Source organism: Lichenostomus cassidix, chromosome 3, assembly GCF_008360975.1.
Source record: "Lichenostomus cassidix isolate B80296 chromosome 3, HeHo_3.0, whole genome shotgun sequence".
NCBI classification, from domain to species: domain Eukaryota; kingdom Metazoa; phylum Chordata; class Aves; order Passeriformes; family Meliphagidae; genus Lichenostomus; species Lichenostomus cassidix.
This window is the reverse complement of record NC_139483.1, coordinates 58,788,120-58,810,492: the sequence shown is the minus strand read 5'-3', so window position 1 is coordinate 58,810,492 and position 22,373 is coordinate 58,788,120. Positions and strand designations below refer to the sequence as shown.

General features: G+C 38.4%; 1 protein-coding gene across 7 annotated transcripts in view; it reads left to right on the top strand.

Annotated features, from left to right (window-relative positions):
- The window catches only part of LAMA2 (laminin subunit alpha 2), a 342,287-nt gene that overhangs the window by 205,503 nt on the left and 114,411 nt on the right, over nt 1-22,373 (top strand). For 4 of the 7 annotated variants that reach the window (XM_085055980.1, XM_085055978.1, XM_085055977.1 and 1 more), the window contains exons 18-23: nt 1,305-1,391; nt 7,499-7,710; nt 12,177-12,283; nt 13,304-13,567; nt 16,929-17,109; nt 20,504-20,640. In XM_085055980.1, the coding sequence (XP_084912106.1) occupies nt 1,305-1,391; nt 7,499-7,710; nt 12,177-12,283; nt 13,304-13,567; nt 16,929-17,109; nt 20,504-20,640 (988 nt within the window). The remainder of the gene's footprint in view (nt 1-1,304; nt 1,392-7,498; nt 7,711-12,176; nt 12,284-13,303; nt 13,568-16,928; nt 17,110-20,503; nt 20,641-22,373) is intronic. The other 3 variants (XM_085055983.1, XM_085055981.1, XM_085055982.1) reach the window with 1 other exon arrangement.

Below are 22,373 nucleotides of genomic sequence, written 5' to 3'. Positions count from 1 at the left end.
GACTCCTTGGAAGTGGGGTATAGTCACCAGCAGCTAATCACATTAAATGATGCTGATTAAGCTTTTCTGTCCTCCCTGGGCTTGTTACTTTCCAGAAACGGCCATGGTATATCCTGCTTTAATATATCCAAGGCTGGATTATGTGTATTTGTTATTATCATAATATGAACTATTACCTTGAATACACCTTCCTTCTGATGTCTTTGTGGGACCAATTCCATTGCTTCTCAGCTTTTCTTTTCCTAGGTTACAGAAGATAATTTAGTATCCTTTTTATCAGGCAGGTGTTTTGTTTTCCCCCTTTGAATAGTCACCCCACTATGCATCTATTCCCATTCTTTTATTTCTTTTTTTTTTTTCCATTTTCTATTTTTCTATTTGGTTGACCAGAATTGATTACCATTATTTAAGTGAGGCCTTGTAAAGATGCTCCTATGTCTCTGTCTCTAATAATCATTACAGAATTACAGAGAACAGATTGCTTCTTCTTCTGTGTAGTTTCTTTTAGTGTGTCAGGAGGTTTCTTCAGAAAAGTGTGTTAAGAGAGAAGGATTATGGAAAGCAAAATGCTAGCAGCGAAGGATCACAGTTCAAAGTGAAACACAGGCATTGAAAGGTGGAACTTGCAAATGGCTACAGTAACGTTGTTTATTAAAAAAAAAAAAAAAAGGAAAAAAAACAAACCAGCCAGAAATAATTAGAGCATAGCAAAGATGTAAAGCTTTCTAGTCTGCAAGCTATTCTTAAACTTCAGCGTGCCTGTGTGGCCTGTTGCTTGAGGTCATTGGCACTCGATTAACTCAAATACGCTCTCTGGGAAGCTGTACCAGATATTTCCCATTTTGCCCCTCCCCTTTCTTGTTCCCTGGGCTCCTTTCACAGCTGACTCTACACAAAGTTAACTGAGCTTTTAATCGGTTGTCCTTCAGAAAGATTTATATAGGGGCTACATTATGGCATAGATTGTTTTGCCAGGCCCTCGGGGGCACAAACAAACAGCTGTACATTCCTGCCTTTTTAATGGTATCCAGACCACTCGCTGGCAGGCTCAGGTCCCGTAATAACAGGCTATTGGGATGCTGCCATCCGCTGCTCTATATTCAGTGTCGCAGAAATAGCAGAGTCATTCCAAATTCAATTTGCTGGAGTCTAACTTAAGCCCCATGTCCTAGACCAGAATCACTTTCCCTGGGCACTGTTTTGCAAATTAACAATCTCTGCAGTGGGAAGAGAGCTATGCTGCTAACCATCTTTTCTTTATGTTTCTTCCTTGTCCCCCTTCTCTCTCAATATCAACAACACAGCTTTAGCCCAACATGTCATTTTGACCGACATCGTGGATTAATATGTGATGAATGCCCAGCTGGCTACGTGGGACCACGCTGTGAAAGGTAAGCAGGCACCATGCTTTTAGTCATATGAGATCTGAAACAAAGCTTTGATCACATGGAACTGTTCTACCTTTTTATTATGCCCCTTCTTGTCCCCATTCCTGTTCTGAAACTCACTGAAAAAATTCCTGTGCATTTTCCTCTGGTATTGGATCCATGCATTTGTATTTTCCTCATGCTTGTTTTATTGGTTTATGGTAAAATGTAAAGTTTAAAAGAAGCATTTGCTGATAAGTAAGAGTCTTTGTTAAAAAGGTTTCTTCTAGCTTTTCTGTCACTCTTCTGAGATTTTTATAAATCTTTTGTCTCTTTTGTCATTTGAATGTTTAGAGCATGGTGAATCAAATATGCAGTATATTACTGATGCTTGTTTAGAGAGGTTAATATGCAGTGAAAATACAGCTCTTCTAATAAGTTATTTGTAGATTTTAATTATTTTTTAAAGAATATTTTACATTTTTCTTGCTTCTCTTTTGCTGTTGCAGTCTTCATTTAGCAAGTAGAACAAACTAGCCTTTAATGACAAAAAAGATAATTCCTCTTTGTCAAATACACAGAAAAGCTCAATATCTGTTTCCTGCACCTATTGCTAGCTTTACAAAGGCATTATGCTCTAAGGTTCATTTGGAGAATTTAAATTAAACAGAGGGCTAGTGTGAGTGCTAGTGCTAAGCTCCCAGGAACCCCCTTCCACAGGAGGTGAGACCACACAGGCAGGGGATATCACGGCTGTGTCTGCATGCCTTTGGTCCCTTGGGATTTCACATGGATGGAACAGATTTCAAGAGCAGTTATTGTGCCAGGGGACCTCTGCTAGTTGTTTGGAGGTCATGATGATTCACTATTGGCTTTGTCTCTCTCATCTCAGTCCCCTGTGACCCTGCCAATGACACCTTTCAAGGAGGGACTGGGGAAGCCAGATAACTGTGTAACACCTGGCTAGACAGTTAAGAGGTGTGAAAACATGGCTCTTGTGTTCCTTAGTAGGATTTTGCCATTTGGCACTACTGTGAGCTGCTTGAAGGATTTTTCAAGGCAAATCATGAAAAAATGTAAGGCTTCTGAATGAAGACTTAAAATATTCAGGCTGAGATGAGAAGAAGTAGGAATAAACCAAGAGTAAGAGAGAACCAGAAAAGCAGAATACTTGACCATACACTGTGAATCTCCCTATAGTCCCGTCTTTCCAATTTACAACTACTTCCTTTTAAATCCCCTGTTGTGCTATATCTGTCCTCAAGTGAGAGTGCAGGCTGTCACCTGTTTCAACCCATCATCACAGAGTCTGCTCCTGCTGCTGCTATTCCTGCCTGTCTTTTCCTGTCTGTCTGGGAAGTCATCACCTTCTTTCAGCTAGTGGGCTGTGAAGTTAATGACGGCAGGAATAAATCACATCAAGAGCACTTTGGTGGCAGTTTGTCAATGCAGGGTCATTGACAGCTTCCATTAGCAACAAGTGCTGTTTCTGAGTGGAGCACAGGCTGTAGATGCAGTGGGACAGAATCTGAATAAATGGCTGGCTTGGATTTTGGCCTGATCTCTTAAGGACATGAGGCTGCTGTCATCTTTTTGTGCATGTCTCTCTAGCTGCCTGTGAAGTCATCTGAACTTGTAGGTCGGTTCCAACCAAATTTGGCAGAAGGTAGGAGGTCTCAAAGATGATAATTGTTCCCGAAGGTTTTATGAAAAGAAGTGGCTGAATGGAGGTTAATAAATCAGGACATGTCACAGCTAAGGGGGAGAATACTGTGTGAACTCACACCTGATTAAACAGATAGAGAGAGAACAAGAGAGATTACTAAATGTTCTGCCCATAAGAAAACTTTCACAGGGCAAGGAAAAAGTGCCGCTGTAGCCTGAGGGATTACTCCCTGCTGAATAGCAACATCCTGCAGCAAATAATCAGCCCTTAGCCTTGTAACCATGAGATATAAATCCAGTGGAAATTAGGCCATTAATTCTAAAGCTCACAGAACTATTTGCTTTTAATTGTAACAAGTTGTTCTGAAATGTCTGCAGCTGTCAATAATAATGATCGGGAGAAAGCATGTTGCCTTTTGCTATTAGCAGGGGTTGTATAATTGCTGAGAGAGTTTACGTTGAATTCTCTTTCATTTTAGCAACTAGAAAGTGACAAGTGATCTGAGCCACATGATTCATTGGCTGAACAATGCTAAATTATCATGACACACTAAGTATCATGAAGTGAGTGTGCACAGCACTCTACTTCTTTGGCCTAAAAATATATCCTCTGTCCCCTAGGGAGATACATATTTATGTCTGATTTGTAAAATGTAAAAACAAAAAAAGCTACTTCTCTCACTGGAACTGTTCAGGAAAATGGTGCCATAATTTCTGAATATTCTGAGGGGTCCAGCTCATAACACCATCAAAATAATTGCAGATATAAACTGTGTTGGGAGTTATCACATATCTGTAATTGTAGAGAGAGCCCAGCTTTCCCATTTAATGTTTTTCCCTAACAAATTAGACATAAGTTTTTTTCCCTTTGCTCACTGCTCACTTTTCCAAAAGCATATGAGGCAGGATGAACATTCTCTTATCTTCATAGAAAGGATGTATGAGAATGACAAAAGATTGTCTTGTTAGTCCAGCACATTTACAGGATGGTGATATCCATTTTCCAAATACAGCCTTGCTAGGGAAAAGAAGCAAAATAGGTGAGAGTCTAGCTTTTCCTGTAGCACTCCATGATTTATGTGCATGGTTCCAGCAACCTTTTCCTCCTTGAAGGAGATATCAGAGGTCAGCATGCCTCATGTGTAAGAAGAAGGGTGAGCTGACCCATGTCCTTTCTTCCCCCCACCTCCCCTATTCCTCATCTAGCACAGAGTGCCACCAGCCACAGCCTCTCCTGAGTACCGTGGCTTCAAACTGCTGCTCACTGTAGCCAATATAATTCTTCCTGGTGCCAGAGCAGCAAGTCTGTGTTGCTGGACTGATGGGAAAAGGGTCAAACATTTCAGGAGATTTGGTAGAACAAATGTGTTGTGTAGGATTGTTTGCAGCTTGCAAAGGTAGACATTCTGCCATTAGAAAATGTGAGATTTATAGTTGGTCACACTACAATAACATCTGTGCTGTGCAGCTGAGTTAAGATATCTCAATGCATACTCACAAGCTGTTTCTCTATAGGCTTTTGCCTGATTTTGCACACAGGTTGAATGCACATAAATTTCAAAGACTCTGTAAAAATAGTGTTTCCAGACTTTAAAGTGTTTGGATTTGCAGGCTTAATTAACTCTGTCTCAAGGGCTTTTTTTCACAGTAAATATAAAGAAATGTATAAAATAGGCCTGTGTTTCTGTGCATATATGTGTATATACAAAGCACTATACAACTTCTATGAGTAATATTAACTCCATACTGACCAAGCCCAATACACATTCATACACATATATTTAGGTAGTAGCCCTGTATTTGGTGCCACTTACACTAAATAAAACTAGTGTCAGTCACAGACACACTTACATTTGAGAGTAGAAAAAAATATGGAAACAACCTTTTTTTCAATGCTTTTGCTCCTATTTTTGTTTATTTTTTAATCTCAGAGGTGTTATGTTGTAGTTAGCAGTCATTTATTTCTACACGTATTTTGTGTAATGCCTAAAAGTAATTTTCCATGCCACATACTTATTGATGTTTTTTAATCTGAACCTTGCCAAACATATAATGCTTTGAACCCCAGAAAAGAAGCTGAAGTAGGAATGTCCTTAAGGCAATAAAGATGGAACTAATGAAAGTGGATTTTTTTAATTTTCCCCTGCAATTTCAGGAGAAGTGGGAGAAAAAGAGGAAGAATTTACACAGATACATGTACACAGCTGTCTTTTAAGCTTTAACTGGTTTATCCCTGCTTTCAGGTTCATCTTCAATTGGATTTGAAATTATGTATGTGCATAAATAGAATATGGCTATGTGATGTTATTGGGTTTTTCTAATTATCAGAGTCTAAACTGATGAGAATACGAAGAGTTATTGAGGTCTCCTGCTATTAATAGAAGGAAATTATTAGCAGTGCATTTTGCACAAATCATTGGAGTGTTCTTTCTACGAACTGCTTGGTAAATTTCTGAGAATGCTATTAAGTACTAAACTAACCCCTAAATGGAAGTGAAAGAGGAAAACAAACACACATTAAGTGAAGTCAAATAGATGAGTAGGACCACGAGATACAGATTTATGACAAACACACCAGTAGTAAGTTAGCAAAGCATGGGTTAACTTCAGATATAATACGGTTTAGTTAAAGTAAGAGCAATTATCCAGATACTCTTTGGTTGTGATAAAATGTGGCTATAAATGGTTACATGTTAAGATACATGCCTGGCCTTTGTAACTGAGATACCATTACGAAAAAGAAGACAATTTATTTCGGTGAAATCAAGCTAAAAATTAGTCTTTTGTGGTTGCTTTTGATAGTCTTTTGCTATCTTCCATCAAGGAAAAAAAAAACAACCTATTCCTTTGCAGGAAATACAATACCTTGGTACATTTATGGCAGGTTCAGAAAATAAACTACTTGAATTATTCTAATGAAAATATTTTGATGTCTTGTTGCTATGAGGAGGTAATTTTGAGAGATGACTGTGCTACAGGAGTGGGCTAGATTTTACTCATGGTCTTGAGTGCCTACATGCACCCAAACCACTGGACTATTTATACATATTATTCATCTGTGGTCTGCATGGTGGATATTTTGAGAGAATGGAAAAAAATCCTATTTTGTGTAAAATCACAAAAAAACGTTCAATTGGTTCCCACTATTTTTTCTTCCCTTCTCTCAATTATCCAGTTTTTATAAGCTTTGTAAACTTTGTTAATGGTATTGAATAATATTTAGTAAATGTTTAGACACCTTTACTTAGGATCCAGTTGAAAGCTTTATAAGATACTCTGGAAGCAAGGAAAAGGGTGAACCTGACTTGAAAGGGACAAGAGTGAAAGCACAGTGGAGCTCTGCATTCCTGTGTTAGGATGATACACAAAATCTTTGTTCAACCATGCCATCCAGTACTACTACAAAGTAGAGAGAATATCTGTGTACATTAAAACTGCATTCAAACTGATTTAAAATAGTAGGAAAAATTAATTTATACAACATGCTTTCTGTTTTCTTTATACTTATTTGAGTTCATCTGAGATGCAAAATTTGTTAGCTAGAACTGTGCAATTTTTCTTTTCTTTTTCTTCACTATCTACAAGTTATTCTTACTATGAAGTGTGAGCAAATGTAACAGAAAGGGAAAGCAGACCAGAATATAAATAGGAAGTAGGCTGTGAGATGAGTGGAAATTTGCTTTAAATACAGACTCATGTTAGGTCAGATTCACTAACTTGCTTTACATGATACTCACAGAAAATTGCAGGTGGGCAAGGTGGAAAATAATGTGATATTTTCAAACAACTCTCTTAAAATATGAAAGGTACAGTACACACCAACATAGTTCCTCTGATAATGAGCAATCTTTTTGTTACCCACCCATACACAGAGATTAGCAATCTATTAATTAAGCAAATCTGACCATGCAGTAGATCAGGGGAAGGCTAAATCAGGGGGGAATCTTACTAGGTAAACAAATTTATGTCTGTATTACATTCTAAAGGTGTTTTTCTAAACTAAAGCTTTTAAGGTAGAGAGGAGAAAATCATCAGGCTTGCTGGTGATTGAGTACAGAGCATTTATACATAATGTGCTGAAATACAAAGTATATTTAACATAGAGTGATAAAATAATTTGATAATAATAAAATAGGTTGGAAGGGACTTTTCAAGGTCATCTAGTCTCCAACCCCCCTTCCTCTAGAGTGCCACTAAAATTTTGTGCTATGCCTTGTCTCGCCTTCAGTGCCAGTGACAAGATTTTTCTTCCACTGAAGTCTAATTACTAGCAGAACTGGCAGGATTTCTGCTGGTGCTGTATCTACGGTGTTGTTAAAAAAGAGAAGGAAGGAGAAAGAAAAAAATGCTTAAGATGCACTTGAGATAAGATCAAATAATTTTTGGTGATTAGGGAGGCAACAGAATTAAATATTTCTAATGAGAGGATTGTTTTGTGTCCTAACTGATGATGTCTTTTACCTTAGGTGTGCAGAAGGCTATTTTGGACAACCTCTAATACCAGGGGGATCGTGCCAGCCATGCCAGTGTAATGACAACCTTGACTTCTCCGTTCCTGGCAGCTGTGACAGCTTGTCTGGTGCTTGTCTGATATGTAAGCCAGGTACAACAGGCCAATATTGTGAGAGGTGTGCTGATGGATATTTCGGTGATGCTCTTCATGCAAGGAACTGTCAACGTAAGTCACGAACTTTTACAGCTCCTGACAGTATTGATCTATCCTCTACCTTTGTTCCTGAGAAGAGGCTGTGCCTCTGTATGTGTGAGCAAGAGAATAATACAGCATACTTACAGCTCTAATAATGATACTGTGCATCTGCATCTGGAAAGGGAGGCTTTAAAGTAAATAGAAAGAAGAACTTACTAAAAAAGCTGTACTTGAAGCATGGAAAAAAGACATGGAAAAAAATAAAGAGCGTTGCATGGCTGAAAAAGGTATACTAAATGTCAGATCTACAAAAATAAATACAAATAAATGACAACTATTCCCAAAAAAATGCTATAAACTATCCAGAAAAATCCTGTTAACTTGTGAGATTGAAAGGAGGGAGCAATGTTTCAGTTTCAGGGTCCGGCTCTGGCAGCATTTGTAACCTGTTTCCCACTTATATAAACTCAGTAAGACTTAGGAGCTGCTCTTGCTTGCAGGTCAAGGTTCTCCCACCTGCAAATCAGATTCCAAAAGCTCCAGACAATTTTTCTAAAATGCTGTGGAGGAAGATATCTGGCACTTCAGCTAACAGTTCTCAGCTGAGCTGTAGCATGTTATTCAAGTATCAGGCCCAGCACATCATTCCTCATAGTGACTGCAAAAAATTTTTCAGAGGAGATGGAAGATTTGGGATGAACAGGAACCTTTCTTTCTGTAGGAGGCAGTGGCTCTCTCTGAGCCATTGCTGGCACAATTCAGAATGCAGAACAAGTGCTTTTAACTTAAAAAACTTTGTTCACGTACCCTTCCTTCCCATTCTGAGGAGTGGAATAAAAAGGTTACAAACTGTCCTGAGGGAGCCAAGCATTTTATTTCACTGTCACAAAGATTTATTGCTCTTTGATCCATTGGAATAAACACAACAGTAACTCCACTGAGTACAGAGGTGTTATAGCAGGATGAAATTATGCAAGTAAAAGAGCTGGGGCATTGTCTTACTGCTCTGTGTGTAGGAATGTGGGGACCATGTCTGTGGAATGTGTTGCAAGCGAAATAGTCTGAGGCACTGGCACCTCTTTCCAGGACTTGCCCTGTTAGCGGCTTGCAGTCTAAAAGTGAAAATCCTAGGTTCTGTTGGACTTCCTAAGACTGTGTAGGAGCCAACAAGATGCAGAACATCACCAGGTTTCTCAACTATGGGCAAAAACACTGATATACACAAAGTCGTAGGTAACCATGAAGACATATAACTGTGTAAATGCTTTCTGTACCTACACAATGCCAGAAAAAGTTTAGACAATCCTATATATTCTCCCTATGAGTTAGTAGGTCATGTTGAATAATGTCATATTAGTTAGAATGTTAAGTGTGTAAAGTCATTTCAGAAGAAGTGTATTTCAAAAATCATGGCTTCCAGTATCTTGTCACCATTTCTGAGGCATCAACAGGACTGGTGCTTTGACCATTTCCACAGTAGTGACGGGTCCATGAGAAAGAGATTTTATAAAGAAGAGTTTGGAAAACATACCATTAAAAAATATTAAAAATAAATACATGTTTAATGTTGAATTACAAGCTTTGCTTTTGTTGTTAGTATTATTGACAAGGAGAGACCCTTAATATCCTTGTGCTTGCAGTTACCTTGTATTCATCTACTCTCTGCCTTTCATGTGGGTTTTCTTCTTTGCATATGATTTTTTATTTCCTTTGCAGACTTCCATGAAGTTTGCCCTGCAGCTACAATATCAGAGGGACTGTGCCTTTACTTTGTTGTTTTCAATTTTGTTCCTTATTAAAAAACCAAATCCAAGAGTATTGCAAAGCATGAATTTGCTTTCAAATTATTGTTTGAAATGTTCCTTTCTCTTTCTCAGTACAGCGCTGTTGTGTGTGTTAACCATTTCAAATGACAGTACAGCTTTATATCATTACAGCATCTCAGAATTTTTTGGTGTATATATACAAAAACATAAATCTGAGAGCAATGAGCAAATGTCCTAGGCTTATTTGATTTGATTCTAGTAGGTTGTTTTTTGGAGCGAAACAGCGTAGTGTGCTGAAGCAAATACCTGGAGGTTGAGCTGATGGTAATAGAGCTCAGTGTCATGAGATGAATTAAAGCAAATATTCAAATCTGCCTATGTTCCAGTGCATAGGTACTGCTGTTGTAGGAGAATAAGTGTGTAGCTTGATCGTAAATACAGGCTCATAAATATTTATAGAAATCTTGAGAGAATGAAGGGTCTTGACCAGTGTCATTTTGGGAGAGAGTAAGACAGATTTCTCCAACAGGCTGCATTGTATTATAACAACCATTTGGAGGTTTGGACAAGAGCTAATTTTCCCCATAGAGGTGAATGAATGGGAAGGCTTTAGGTGAGATAAGTGCAATTTATCAGATTGAGTAACAGTTTTTTAGATTAATAGCCCTGACTGTATGTTCCTTCTCTATGTATGTACTGCTACAACCAAGAAAAACAATCACAGTCCTGATATTCCAAATTCTCCCTTACCACTGCATTGCACTCAGTCATCTGTGACTGAGTTAAGACACCATGGAGTGCTGCTTGTAAGGTGTAACATAAATAGGACAAACTCCTCTGTTTATAAAATCAGTGTGAGTTTTCTTTCTCATTCTCATCTTGTCATATGCCTGATAAGCAAAACAATTCAAATCAGACCGAGTTTGGGTTTTGAGGTCTGTATGAGAAGGTTGGGGAAATATTTTTAATTTGCATTGACGATTGTAGTTTGTTGAGTCTTAGCTTTAGCATCATCTTTCCCCACTGACCATTTAATTAGATATATACTCAAAACATACATATATATATCTGATACTCATCACTGTGTATGGTTTGGAGTGTCAGCAGTTTTAAAACATGAATATCATGATGAAGAGGGCTGTATACAGGATGAAAGAGGTAAATTACAGGTTTGTTTAGTGTTGAAAGCTGAGAGTGAAAGGAAAATATAAGCAATATTAATTACATGGGAAGTGTCTTTTAATTTCTACTTTTTAAAAATATATTGCAAACAAGAAGGAGATCAAAATCTCTGAAGGTGTTACATGACTGGTATGAACAGCAGAACCAGCACATTTTTGTTACTTACTCCAGAATTTTTGCAGACATTTGAGAAACAATGCCATGAACAGAACAGCAGGTTGTGAAGTTGCTTTCATTAAAAGAAGCAACTTTTGCAGAATACCTCAAAAGCAGGGAGAAAAAACCCACACCCTTCCTTTCAGTTTATAATTGGAAATCATAAATTAGCAAGTCCAATGAAGTAATGAGGAAGGTCCTGTTGTAATAGCCTATATATAGGAAAAATATAACTGCCTTGTCTCACATAGCACCTTCTGACATGCAAGTATGTGGCTGCCATGTGTTCACTGCTGGGACTCTTAAGTGTTTCTTAAAATGAAGGTGTCAGGTTGAGAAAAAAACGTCACATGCAGATAGGGCACTGCAGGAAGGCAAAATGTGGACTGGAGGACAAGTTTACAGAGTAGACTGATAATTGGTATAGAGATGTGGATTCATTCCTCTCTGGAAGGGAAAAAAGGATGTGCAGAAGCCAGCTCATTCTGATGGAATCAGTGACCTCATGGTTATAATCCTTGTGACACCAATCATATCCCTGTTCTCTAATGAGAGTGCTAAGGGTTTGGTTTTTTTTTTCAAATATCTGCATGCCTAAAGGACTGAAGAACATAAAGGTTCTTGTGGTTGAAAAACATAAAGAGTGATAGACATCTTCCCCAAAATTTTTCTTCTCCTAAAACGTAAGAATTTAGGAGCCAGAAACATTGCTTTTTTTCCCTCGAGAAACAGCATTTTCATTGCCTTTTAAAATCATCAAGGGAGCACTGTGATGACTTAGGCTGGTCAGTTGGGTTACATTTCCTCTGGGAACTGTGATGTTGTTGCTGAGACAGAAATCCTGGAGAGTCATGGTAGCAGATAATCCTTGGTATGTTTTTCAGTGCAGCCTGGGGCATGAAAGCATTACTTCCCCTGTATAGAGTCAGTTTTATACTGGGTTCTCAGCCTGCCAACATTTCCTGATGACTACATTAACAGGGAGTGAACTCCAGGACAGCAGAACCAGCATGTGGAGCAGTAGCTACACCTCCCTCTGGCTGTAGCTACATGCTGTACACATCCTGTGTACGGGTCTGTACCCTTTTTCTATTTTTCTCTCAGTCCTGCCCACTCCAAGTCTCTGTAATCTGCCCTCAGCATCCTGCTTTGATCTGAGAGGAGCATCTAAAACAAGCTGTTAATGAACTTGAGGCAAAATTTCTGACTGCAATAATTTGGAGCAAAATGCATTAATACGGGCAGGTTAATGTGTCAGTGTATGGGAGCAACACCTCTGTGCTCTACCCAGGCTGGGTGTTTAACAGGGTGGCAAAAGCTGCTCTGTAAACATTTGGCTATTAGATTTAGCTTCAGGAAACACATTAACATCTCCTTCTTCTTGCTTTGCAGCCTGTCACTGTCACATGAATGGCTCGTTCTCAGAGATCTGTGACTCGCGGACAGGCCAGTGCGAGTGTAAAGCCAACGTCATCGGGCGCCGCTGTGACATCTGCAAAGTGAGTGACCAGAGAAGGGATTTCCTTTCTGCTTGCTTTCCTGGTTTTCGTAACTAAATATCATTTGGTTCTGGAAAGGGTTTTTTAATTCTGTTGCTTACTTTTCACTTAAAGAGCATATATGGATTTTTGGTATGTAGAGAAAGGTAAAATGGTTGCTTTTTAAATGTACTCTAATGGTTTTCTAGAACAAAACACAAGACATTGCGTTTACATGCAATGAATGCATTTTAAGTTTCACTGTATCTATGTGTACATGGTATACACATTTTATATTCTGAATGTTTGTTATAAATAAATTAGTTACAAATATTGCAGCTTTGAGAGATAATCCCTCTATGAAGAAAGTTGCAAAATGTCTGGTAGCATCTGATTTTTTTTAAAGAAAAAAAGCAGAATGCTAGTTTAGTTCTGCTGCAATGTTCTGCTTTTATGTTTTTTTTCTTAGGGTTTCTTCTTGTGTTGTCCCAACAATGTATTATTTTTTGGTGAACGTGTTCTTTGCCCTGACATTGTTTTCCTGTCTCATAAATCACTGCAGAGAAATATTGTTTCATAAACTTTCACAGAGTTGTCTTCAGGCAGCTAAGGAATATGCTATAGCTGGCTGCATGTTTCTCTAGTTCAACATAAGGACTCATGAATTAGGCTTGTGTCCTCAGAACACCTCCACCTGTGTGTAATTTAAAGCCCATAAATAACTGCAGAAATCAAAAGGATCATTTTCACCCTTTAAAATTATGTAATTTCTGAAGTGATTTGCTCATACTCCTTTTTCAACAGTATTTAAAGAGTCTGTTCAAAGGAAAATTGCTGGTATCAGTGGAATTTGCAGATTGCATAAGGTACCCAGCAAATATCTCAAGCTCATTAATACAATACTGGTGGTTAATTGGAATTAATCTTTGTTTACTTCTGTGTTTACTCCTGTCTTTATTCCTGTACTCTTTTATGTGGTGTAGTTTCCTTATCTTCACTTTCTAACAGCGTTTACTTTTCATTTACTTTCCATTGTTAAAGCCCAACTACTTCTGGGCCCCAGAAAAGCTGTTTTGTATACCCTGTGGCTGCAGTGCTTTAGGATCCGTGTCACTGCAGTGTGACACATTGGGAAGATGCATCTGCAAATCAGGATTCATGGGCAGACGCTGTGAAATCAGCAGACAGGTGCCTAAATTGCAAGAGAATGCAGGAAGCAGTCAGCAGATTCGAGTCCCCCCCCGGAGATGGGGCACCAGCAGTGCCAGTGGGTGCCCACGAGGTGCTTACCGGCCTGCAGCTCTGGTAATGAGAAACTCTGCTTTGCATGGGCTGAAGTCCCCTGTTTGCTTGTGTTTGGAGCTCACACCGTTTGCTTGGGTTTTTCATTTTTAATACCCGTGGTACAATGTAAGAAATTCTCAAGAAACAGCCAGGTTTGGAAGACAAGCAGCATTTTAGGATGCTTCCCCAATCCTAAGGGCTTGATCCTGCAAGTGATGGCATTGGTGAGAAATCAAGTACCAGAATAAGTCCCAAAGCAGCACCATTAATGGCAGTATGCACAAAATGCATTAGAGATGTACCTAAATCAATGGAATTGGTGGGATTTTCTTGGACTTTGCAGCAGAAGACTTCCTTTTCTAGCAATTCAAGAATTAATTGCTTAAGGAGTTTGCAAGAAGGATCAGTCCCAGCGGCAAAGAGGTGGTTTTTTTTAAATATTGAACATAACTCATGTTAAAAGTTCTCATTAGTGAATATGGCCAGTTATCTGAGCCATTTTAAACTCAATGCAGTGCCAGTTATGCCAGTGAATGTAATGCCCAAAATGGCTGGAGTGTTTGTTCCTTATCATAGACCAACGAAGCAACTTATTTCCTGAAATCAAATAATTATGATACAACTGCTTCTAACAGAGCAGTATTTTAGGAATTTTGTTTGTTCTCCCTGCAACTCAAAATTTCCACACATATCATGCCCTCTTTGAAAAATACCTGGCAGTATTTCTCATCCTCAGCTAGACTCTGGGACCCATGGGTTAACCCTAACCCATTCATTCATATGGATTCCTTTGGAGAAATGAGTTTTTTCCCATTGAACATGCATTAGGTTACTCTGTTGCCCACACAGTACACTGATGCAGAGATGATATTCAGAAAATTCACTGTATTTCCTAATTGCAATCTAGGATCTTATCTCTTGTTCAGTAAATGTGATTCTTAGAATTTCTGTGTGTAAACAAACTTTGCTGAGAATTTTAACTTTGCATGTCTGATCAAAATTTCTTTGTGTGCAGCCCTTCTCACAGAGTGCAACCCAGCATGCTGGTGGTCTTTTCCAGCTTAATGCAGTGTGGAGTGCTAGTATCAGACTTTTTCTGACTGTCACCCTTATAAACAGAATTTATTAGATCCTATCAAACTTTATATTGAGAATTGAGATGCATGCTGTGCATTGGTTACTTCACTGCATTAATCTGAATGTCTGTCCTGAGATTGTGCATATTCACATTTCTGTGTTTTTCTTCCTGTGTAAAAGAAATCTTTAGAGATAGTCAGGCATTTTATTGAACCTTGAGCTTTATTAAATGAGTTTGACTATCCCTTTCCCTCTGATACACCCTGTTTTATCAGGCAGAAGCATAAAATTTGCAACATTTCAATATAGAATTTGGAAATGAAAATCAGTATAATTGTTTATTACACATACAATCAAGCATTTTGCTTATGCATTTGCTCATATGATTCTTCAGGCCAAATTCTGACCATAGATGTGGTCTTGTATTCTGATACCTATCAGCAGATTCTCTATATGAGTGGGGAACTCCTGTATTAACCTCAGAGATCAAATTTCAGGACTTTTCCATGGAAAGCTTCTGAAGTTCCAGAGAATTCACCGATACAAGAGGTTAGGGATTCCACTGTGGAACAAATCCATATAAAATAGCAGTCATAGAATCATTATGGTTGAGAAAGACCTCCAAGATTATCGAGTCCAAGCTTTGGCTGATCACCACATTGTCAACTAAACCATGGCACTAAGTGTCTTATCCAGTTGTTTCTTGAATGACTGTCACCACTGCCCTGGGCAGCCAATGCCTGACCACCCTTTCAGTGAAGAAATTGTTCCTTTTGTCCAACCTGAGTGTCCCCTGGCACTGCTTGAGGCTATACCCTCTTGTCCTGTCGCTGGTTGCCTGGGAGGAGAGGCCAACCCTTACCTGGCTACAGCCTCCTTCCAGGCAGTTGTGGAGTGATAAGGTCACCCTGAGCCTCCTTTTCTCCAGGCTTAACACCCCCAGCTCCCTCAGCCACTCCTCGTAGGACCTGTGCTCCAGACCCTTCCCCAGCTTCCTTGCCCTTCTCTGGATACACTCCAGCACCTCAATGCCTTTTCTTGTCATGAGGTGCCCAGAACTGGACACAGCGCTAGTGCTTAATGCAGAGCGACAATCACTGCCATGGTCAAAGCCAGCACAGCACCATTGATTTGAGGATCTACTGATTTACAGTAGGTAAAAATGTAACACCTCATGCCTGGATCACACAGTTGAACATTATAAAGTAAATACTTTCCACTTTGTTCCATTTATATTCTTTAGCAGTGATCATTGTAATAACTCATTTTTAACATTTGGCATTTCTAGCAAACTCTCCAATAGATTTCCTTATTAAATGTTGTAATATCAATTTCAGTTGAAGTTATTAATATGATTTGGATTTCAGTATTCTCTGAAAATCATCATGCCTGAAAAAAAGATAGAGAAGTAATCCCATTTTAAAGCACTGTAGCTCAAGATCAAGTTTAGAATTTGAATATGAAGTATGGTTTGTTCCAAGGAGCCTCTACTGATTGGTTGAGTGAAACCCATGAAGTCTCTTGGTTGAAAGCTTCGTGCAGAAGTCCATATCACAGTATACAAATGAGTGCATGTCTTTCCTTCTTTACTTTTTGCACTCCACTGGTGAAGTTAAGGAGGAAATTTATTACTATAGTTGATAACATCTACTCTGGTTCTGTAGAAACTTTATATTGATCACTGCAAAAAGAAAAGGAAGAAAATAGAAGAGAAACAGAGGCCTAATCCAGAGTTTTTATCTTTAAAAAAATACCCATTATTTGTTTGCATTGTTCACAAATACATTATCTCTTTGTTCTTCTAAAGTTATTCCTATATATCATTCTAAAGAATTGTCCTCGAGTTGCTGGATACAGATATTGCCTTTGCTCAGAGGAGATAAAATCTCATTGTTCAGAGGCTTTCCAGTTGAATCGATCTTCATTCATAGCTATGAATTTGAATTCACTCTCTTAGCAACAAACTGCCTGACATAACCTTACAGCCAGAGACAGGGTGTGCATATGGTGCTGACATATATTCTGTTCCAAGTGAGAATTGTACTTAGGGCAACACAGCCTCATAAGAAATGTGTTACATTGCAGAAGATTCATTACAGTATCAGGTAACATGCTGAAATCTTTGTTCTTTCTCAGCAGTGTAGGGCATTTGGTGCCCTTGCTCCAGGGTTTTACCACTACAATTTAATCCATTAAAAGTATCTCAGTGATAAAGAGCAACCCTGATCTCTCTACACTCTCAGAGGTTCCTCTTTTCTCTGATCATCATTCCATGTACTAACTGCTCTTCCTCGCTCTGTGGCAGCCTGGAACATTTGGCTTACAGTCTTCGAGAGGATGTGTTCCCTGCAACTGCAACTCTTTTGGTTCCAAGTCCTTCGACTGCGATGGAGAGGGACAGTGTTATTGCCAGCCTGGAGTGACAGGAAAGAAGTGTGACCGCTGTGCACATGGATTTTACAACTTTGAAGAAGGAGGATGTACTCGTACGTAAATTTTTTGCACCCAAGCACAGATTTATTTATTTGTTTACTTATTTATTTATTCCTAAGATTCTAGTTTGGCTAAGTTTGGATTGCCTAACAAATTTTCCTGACACTTAGGGGGTTCATAGATAGCCTTGTACATCATTCAGTTGGCAAGGGTGGTGATTGGCAAGGATGAAAGACCCAAGCAAATTCTGCTATTTTGTGGGCAGTTCATGGCTAATCTACTACATTTAGAAGGAACAGAAATGTCATTTACTCCATGTAGTGTCTGCCAAAAAAAAATTCTGTGCAGTACCTATAATTTAGTTAAGGGTATCATAGAATTCTAAATAAAATTCTTGCCAAATCACATCAACTTGAAGGGGCGTGAAAGGAAAACAACAACAAAAACACAATCCCCCTTTGCTTCTAGTTTTATTGCTAACCTTTTCATTGTCCTTATATGGTTGATCCTCTGCCATTACCACAATCCTTTTCTGTACAGTCATATTTAGTTTCTTGCATACTTGTACCTTTTGTGTACAAGATCTTTAAGTAAAAGTATCTGCTGTGTCCTTTATGTAAACACATGAAAAGTCTCCTTTTTTAGATGCTGAAACTCTAGAATTACACATTATTATATCCAGCCACTTCTTTACATTTATTTTTGTCCTTTTGGAAATTAGGTCAAAGACTGAAATGAATGCTTCCTATCCTCGAAGTAGTACAGACTTCAATGTCAAAAAGAACTCAATCAATAGGTGTTTTCACAGGGAAATATCCATCTTTCCTGATAGGACTGTGTTTTTCAAGTCTCACAGACTCATTTAGGTGTGATCACAGGACATGTAGCTAGTTGTCTAGTGTGACTGACTGCTGGGATGCCAGAATGCTGCTATTATTCTTCAGATATAAAGCATATTCTTTCCAGAAGCAGAAAGCACAGTGTCTGCTAACCTGTTCTTCCTCCTTTCCTTTCCAGAATGGCAGCAGAAGCAGCAAGCTTAGCTGTCTGCCTTTTCTTACTCCTTGTTTTTAATGAAATGAGCATCAAGGCCTCAAGACCCACATTTGTGCAGCAAAATTCAATTTTACCTGTAGCGTGGATAAACCTTGAAACAGTCTGGGTTATAGATTATGTTTGAAAACGTTGCTCTATATTACTGTCTGCGATGGGAATGAAGGGTTCAAAAACACTGACAGTCTTGAAAAGTTCAGATACATTGCCACCTTGGAAAAGGGTCAGATTGGTTCCCAGGCTTACTGATGAGAGAGCTTGAAAGACAATGCAAATGATAACTGCAGTCCTAAAGCCTTTAGCACTTACATGAAGGGGAAAAAAATAGAAGTGTTTATGATTAGCAGCTTATTCTGACATGCCACAGGTTAAAAACACATCACTATTGTGAAACATGACAAAATGTAGATGACTACAGTTGGGTAAAGAAAATGAGAGAGCTATTAATAAAATCGCACATTAAAATTTTAACTGTTGTCTTGCCAAACTTCGGAATGACAGAATTTAAGAAACAGTGATGAAATGGTAAAGTACTGTAGATCCAAACAACATTTTAAATGGAAATGTATCAGCCTGTGGTCATCAAATGTTTAAAGCAACAGCAGCAGCTATGCATGCAGCTATACATGCTATACATACAATACAAAAATTCAGATTTTTGAAAGTTCCAAAGTTAATAGAACAGATGAAGAGGAATTCTGTTTTCAGTGTGCTGGTTTTTCCACACTTGTTTTTAGTAAGCTTCTTATGTATTCCTTCAAATGACAAAAAATAAGAATTAAATTATGAATCACAAAGGAAATCAGAAATTTAATAGAAGTATATCAAATTGTGCTGGAAAGAAAAATACAGAAAAATGAATTCCATTGTGACAGTTAAGTATCAAATAAAATATTGGACTTCTTTTATCTAGCATTTATTCAAAAGGAATATAATTTGATTTTTTTGTGCAATATAAATCCATAAATCCTAAAAAACCCTGAAAGCATCATAATTGTTGACATTCTAGCAGCAAAGATACAAAAGAGATCTCTATTTCATTTTTGCTTGCAACAGTTGTGTTGTATTTTTTCCCTATTACTTTGAAAAATGATTTAAGAAGTAAAAATAGAAAAAATATTTTAAGCCAGTTTTGTGTAAGTCCTGGAAGACCATAGAAGAGCTGTCACGTATGAAAGCCTCAGTCTCCCAATGAGATGTATTCTGAACCTTCAAACTGCAGTCTATGAAAATATTTTAAGTAGCATGTAACACATTGTGTTCCTGGCATGATGATGGCAAAATTTGCTATCTTCTTTGCATCAATTACCTAATCTTGAAGGCATTGGTGTGGAAAAATAAAGGTCACTTCTTATTTGAGCCATAGGTAGGAGTTCTATCTTTGTACATCCCTTGTTTTCTAGTTTCAATCTGAATTGAAGTGTTTCACAGTAAAGGCAGTGAACAAAAATGAAGCCCTCAATAATGAAGTTACATTGCCTTTTAAACACCCCAAGGAATAGCTTATCACTCAGAGAGGCTCATTTTGCTTATGACACTTTTCTTCTGTCCTCATGGGTAATGTGGATAGTGGGTGTGAAAACAACCATGCACCAGTTCTGCTCTTCCAATCACTTGTGTATCTTGTTCCCCATAACTGCTTATCACTTACATACCTTAAATCTGTATTTGCCGCCAGTGAGTTGTTTGCTTAATAATCCTTTAAAAGCAAAGACCACTTCTGGAAGCACTTTCAAACCTGAAGTATTTGTAATTTAGTAAATACTAAATTATATTTTTCATTTAGTATTAAATTCTTTAATGCAAAGAATACCAGTTTCCCATTGAGAGGAAACATCATTTTGTTGATGTCCTCCCAAGGCAGAGGATATGTAAGCTGATAAAGAAGCAATAAAAAGGGAAAAAGAAGCTTAAACACCTTTTATGCCCTTTAAGAAAAGTCACTTTAGAGCAGCAGATATTTCAGAAGGTAATTCTCAGATTGGTGTAAGAGGTTAAGTAGACTGCAAGTTCCCTGCATGGATGGCTCAGAGGCACTCAGGTGGCTTCTTAGAGGAGACAGCATGGGCCCAGGAATTGTATAGCAGCACTCCTGCGGTTATGTCACAAGAGTGCACCATCTCAGAAGTCTTTGCACCTCTGCAGTTGGTGCCTTTATTTTTCCCATTCTGTTCTCATTGCAGTTACTTCAGCCACAGTTAACCCGTGTTCCTCTGCTGCTGCTTTTGGTTGCTCGGGGTTTACCCTACCTCTCCTGCCCCACTGTGTCCAGAGATAACTGAGAGTTCACTGTACAGTAAAGGACTGATCCTAACCCTGTTAGGGTCTACTCTCCAGGTGTCACATAAAGGGATAACTTTTTCTCTGCTTTATTTTTTTCTGTCTCCCATGAAGCCTGTGAATGTGCACGTTTCGGCAATAATTGCGATCCCGTCAGTGGACGCTGTATCTGCCCTCCCAATACTGTTGGAGAGATGTGTGACAAATGTGCACCAAATCACTGGGGTCATAACATTGTCACTGGCTGCAAGGTGAGTGGATTTCTATTTTCTCTATGTGCATTACCTCTTTCACAGTAATCTATAGCTGGAGCACAATTTTTGGTTTGCAAATCATGGTTTGTCTCCATATTGCAAGTTTTCGTGTCAGACTGGTGCAAATGTTGGCAATCTGTTACTGTTACTGCACTACAGATCTTCTCAGGTATGCAGCCTGTAACACAAAACACCCTGTTGATTCTGCTGTCACACTGAGTCAGTGTCCTGTTTGAGCCTGGTTTTATTTTGTTACAGCTGTGTTTAACATGATTGAGGAGATTGCTACAGTGTTGAACGATGCATATAGATGTGTATTTACAGGTAATCATCAGTGCCGTGGGGGGACAAATCTACTTTGGCCCTAATGGTGACACCACTGGGAATTTGTACTCAAAGTTTGCTTGAGAAGGGCTTCAATTTGTGCATATAAGACAGCAAGGAGAAAAGAAAAGAAGCATCCACCTTAGCTGTAAATTATGCTTTCTTCTCATGTTCTTAAAGGGGAAATAAACCTTATCATTAGCCTTAAAATCCTTCATATTCCAATATTTGACACAGAGTTAAAATACTTGAAGAGAAGGGGGAAGAAATAGGAAAACAATGACAGAATGTCAAGGAGGCCATGAAAGCTGTTCTTAATGCCCACAGTGTTCAGTTAAGGTTGAAAACTGATGACAGTGGACATCGTGCAAAGTTCAAATGCTGCCTTCCTCCTTTCTGTGTTCATTGATGATGAGGAATTTATAGTATTGCAACAATTACTCCAGAAAACTGTATCTTTTCAGAACACAGTCATACACCATTAATACTTGTTCTTAAAAGGCTGTTGGTCATGTAGTTCAGGCTGCAAAAAAATTGATGAGAATGATTTCTTTTTTGTATGTATGAAAAATTCCTGTGAAACCTCTCTGGTGCTGCTGTGATACAGACTCTTGACTTCTGAAACCAGCCTAATGAGGTTGAAGACCTCTGTTTGAGCTCTGGAGTATATTCTCTGATTGTCTTTTATGTGAGCACATTAGTATGACAGTTCCATGGCACCGTCTAAATTAATGATGATCTAACAGCCCACATCTCTTTCAGTATGTTGCAGCTAATTTCTGCAAAGTGAGATGTGAATCTCCTGCTTGCAGTCTTTGAAGAACATTTCCAAGGCTGTTGTAAGTCTGGGATAGAGAGCATTGCAGAAAACTGCATAAAACAAATACAGCATCTGATTGTAATTTAAGTTTTCAAATTGTGCACCAAGCTATTTCAGAGAATGGTGAATAATTTGCTTTTTAAGCTTTGTGTTCAAATATATCTTGTAGTATAAAGCTCTCTCTGTCAGAAGGTTTTATTTTTTAGGCTAGGTGGTAGTCTAGTAGATTAATATTTCACCAGTGGTTAAATAGTTTTTCTGGCATTCAGTAAAGATTGCATCTGTATATTTCCTGTATCTATTCCCCTTCTTTATAAATGCTGTTTTCAGATCAGAGGAAAGGTGCTCTAAGTAGTCATGTAATAAACAGTTTTGCTTAGAAACTCAATCCACATTTTCTTCCTCTGTTTTTCAGCTGTGTGTCTGTAATTTTAGCAAGTCTATCCATGTCAGTTACTGTGGTAACCTGTACTGCTGGCACTGAGTTTGCTTCTGTAAGCTGAACTTCTCCATATGATATTCTGGTCACACCAGTGATTACAGCCAATGTCCTGTATTAACTGCAGTGCTGCCACAGTAATAGCAC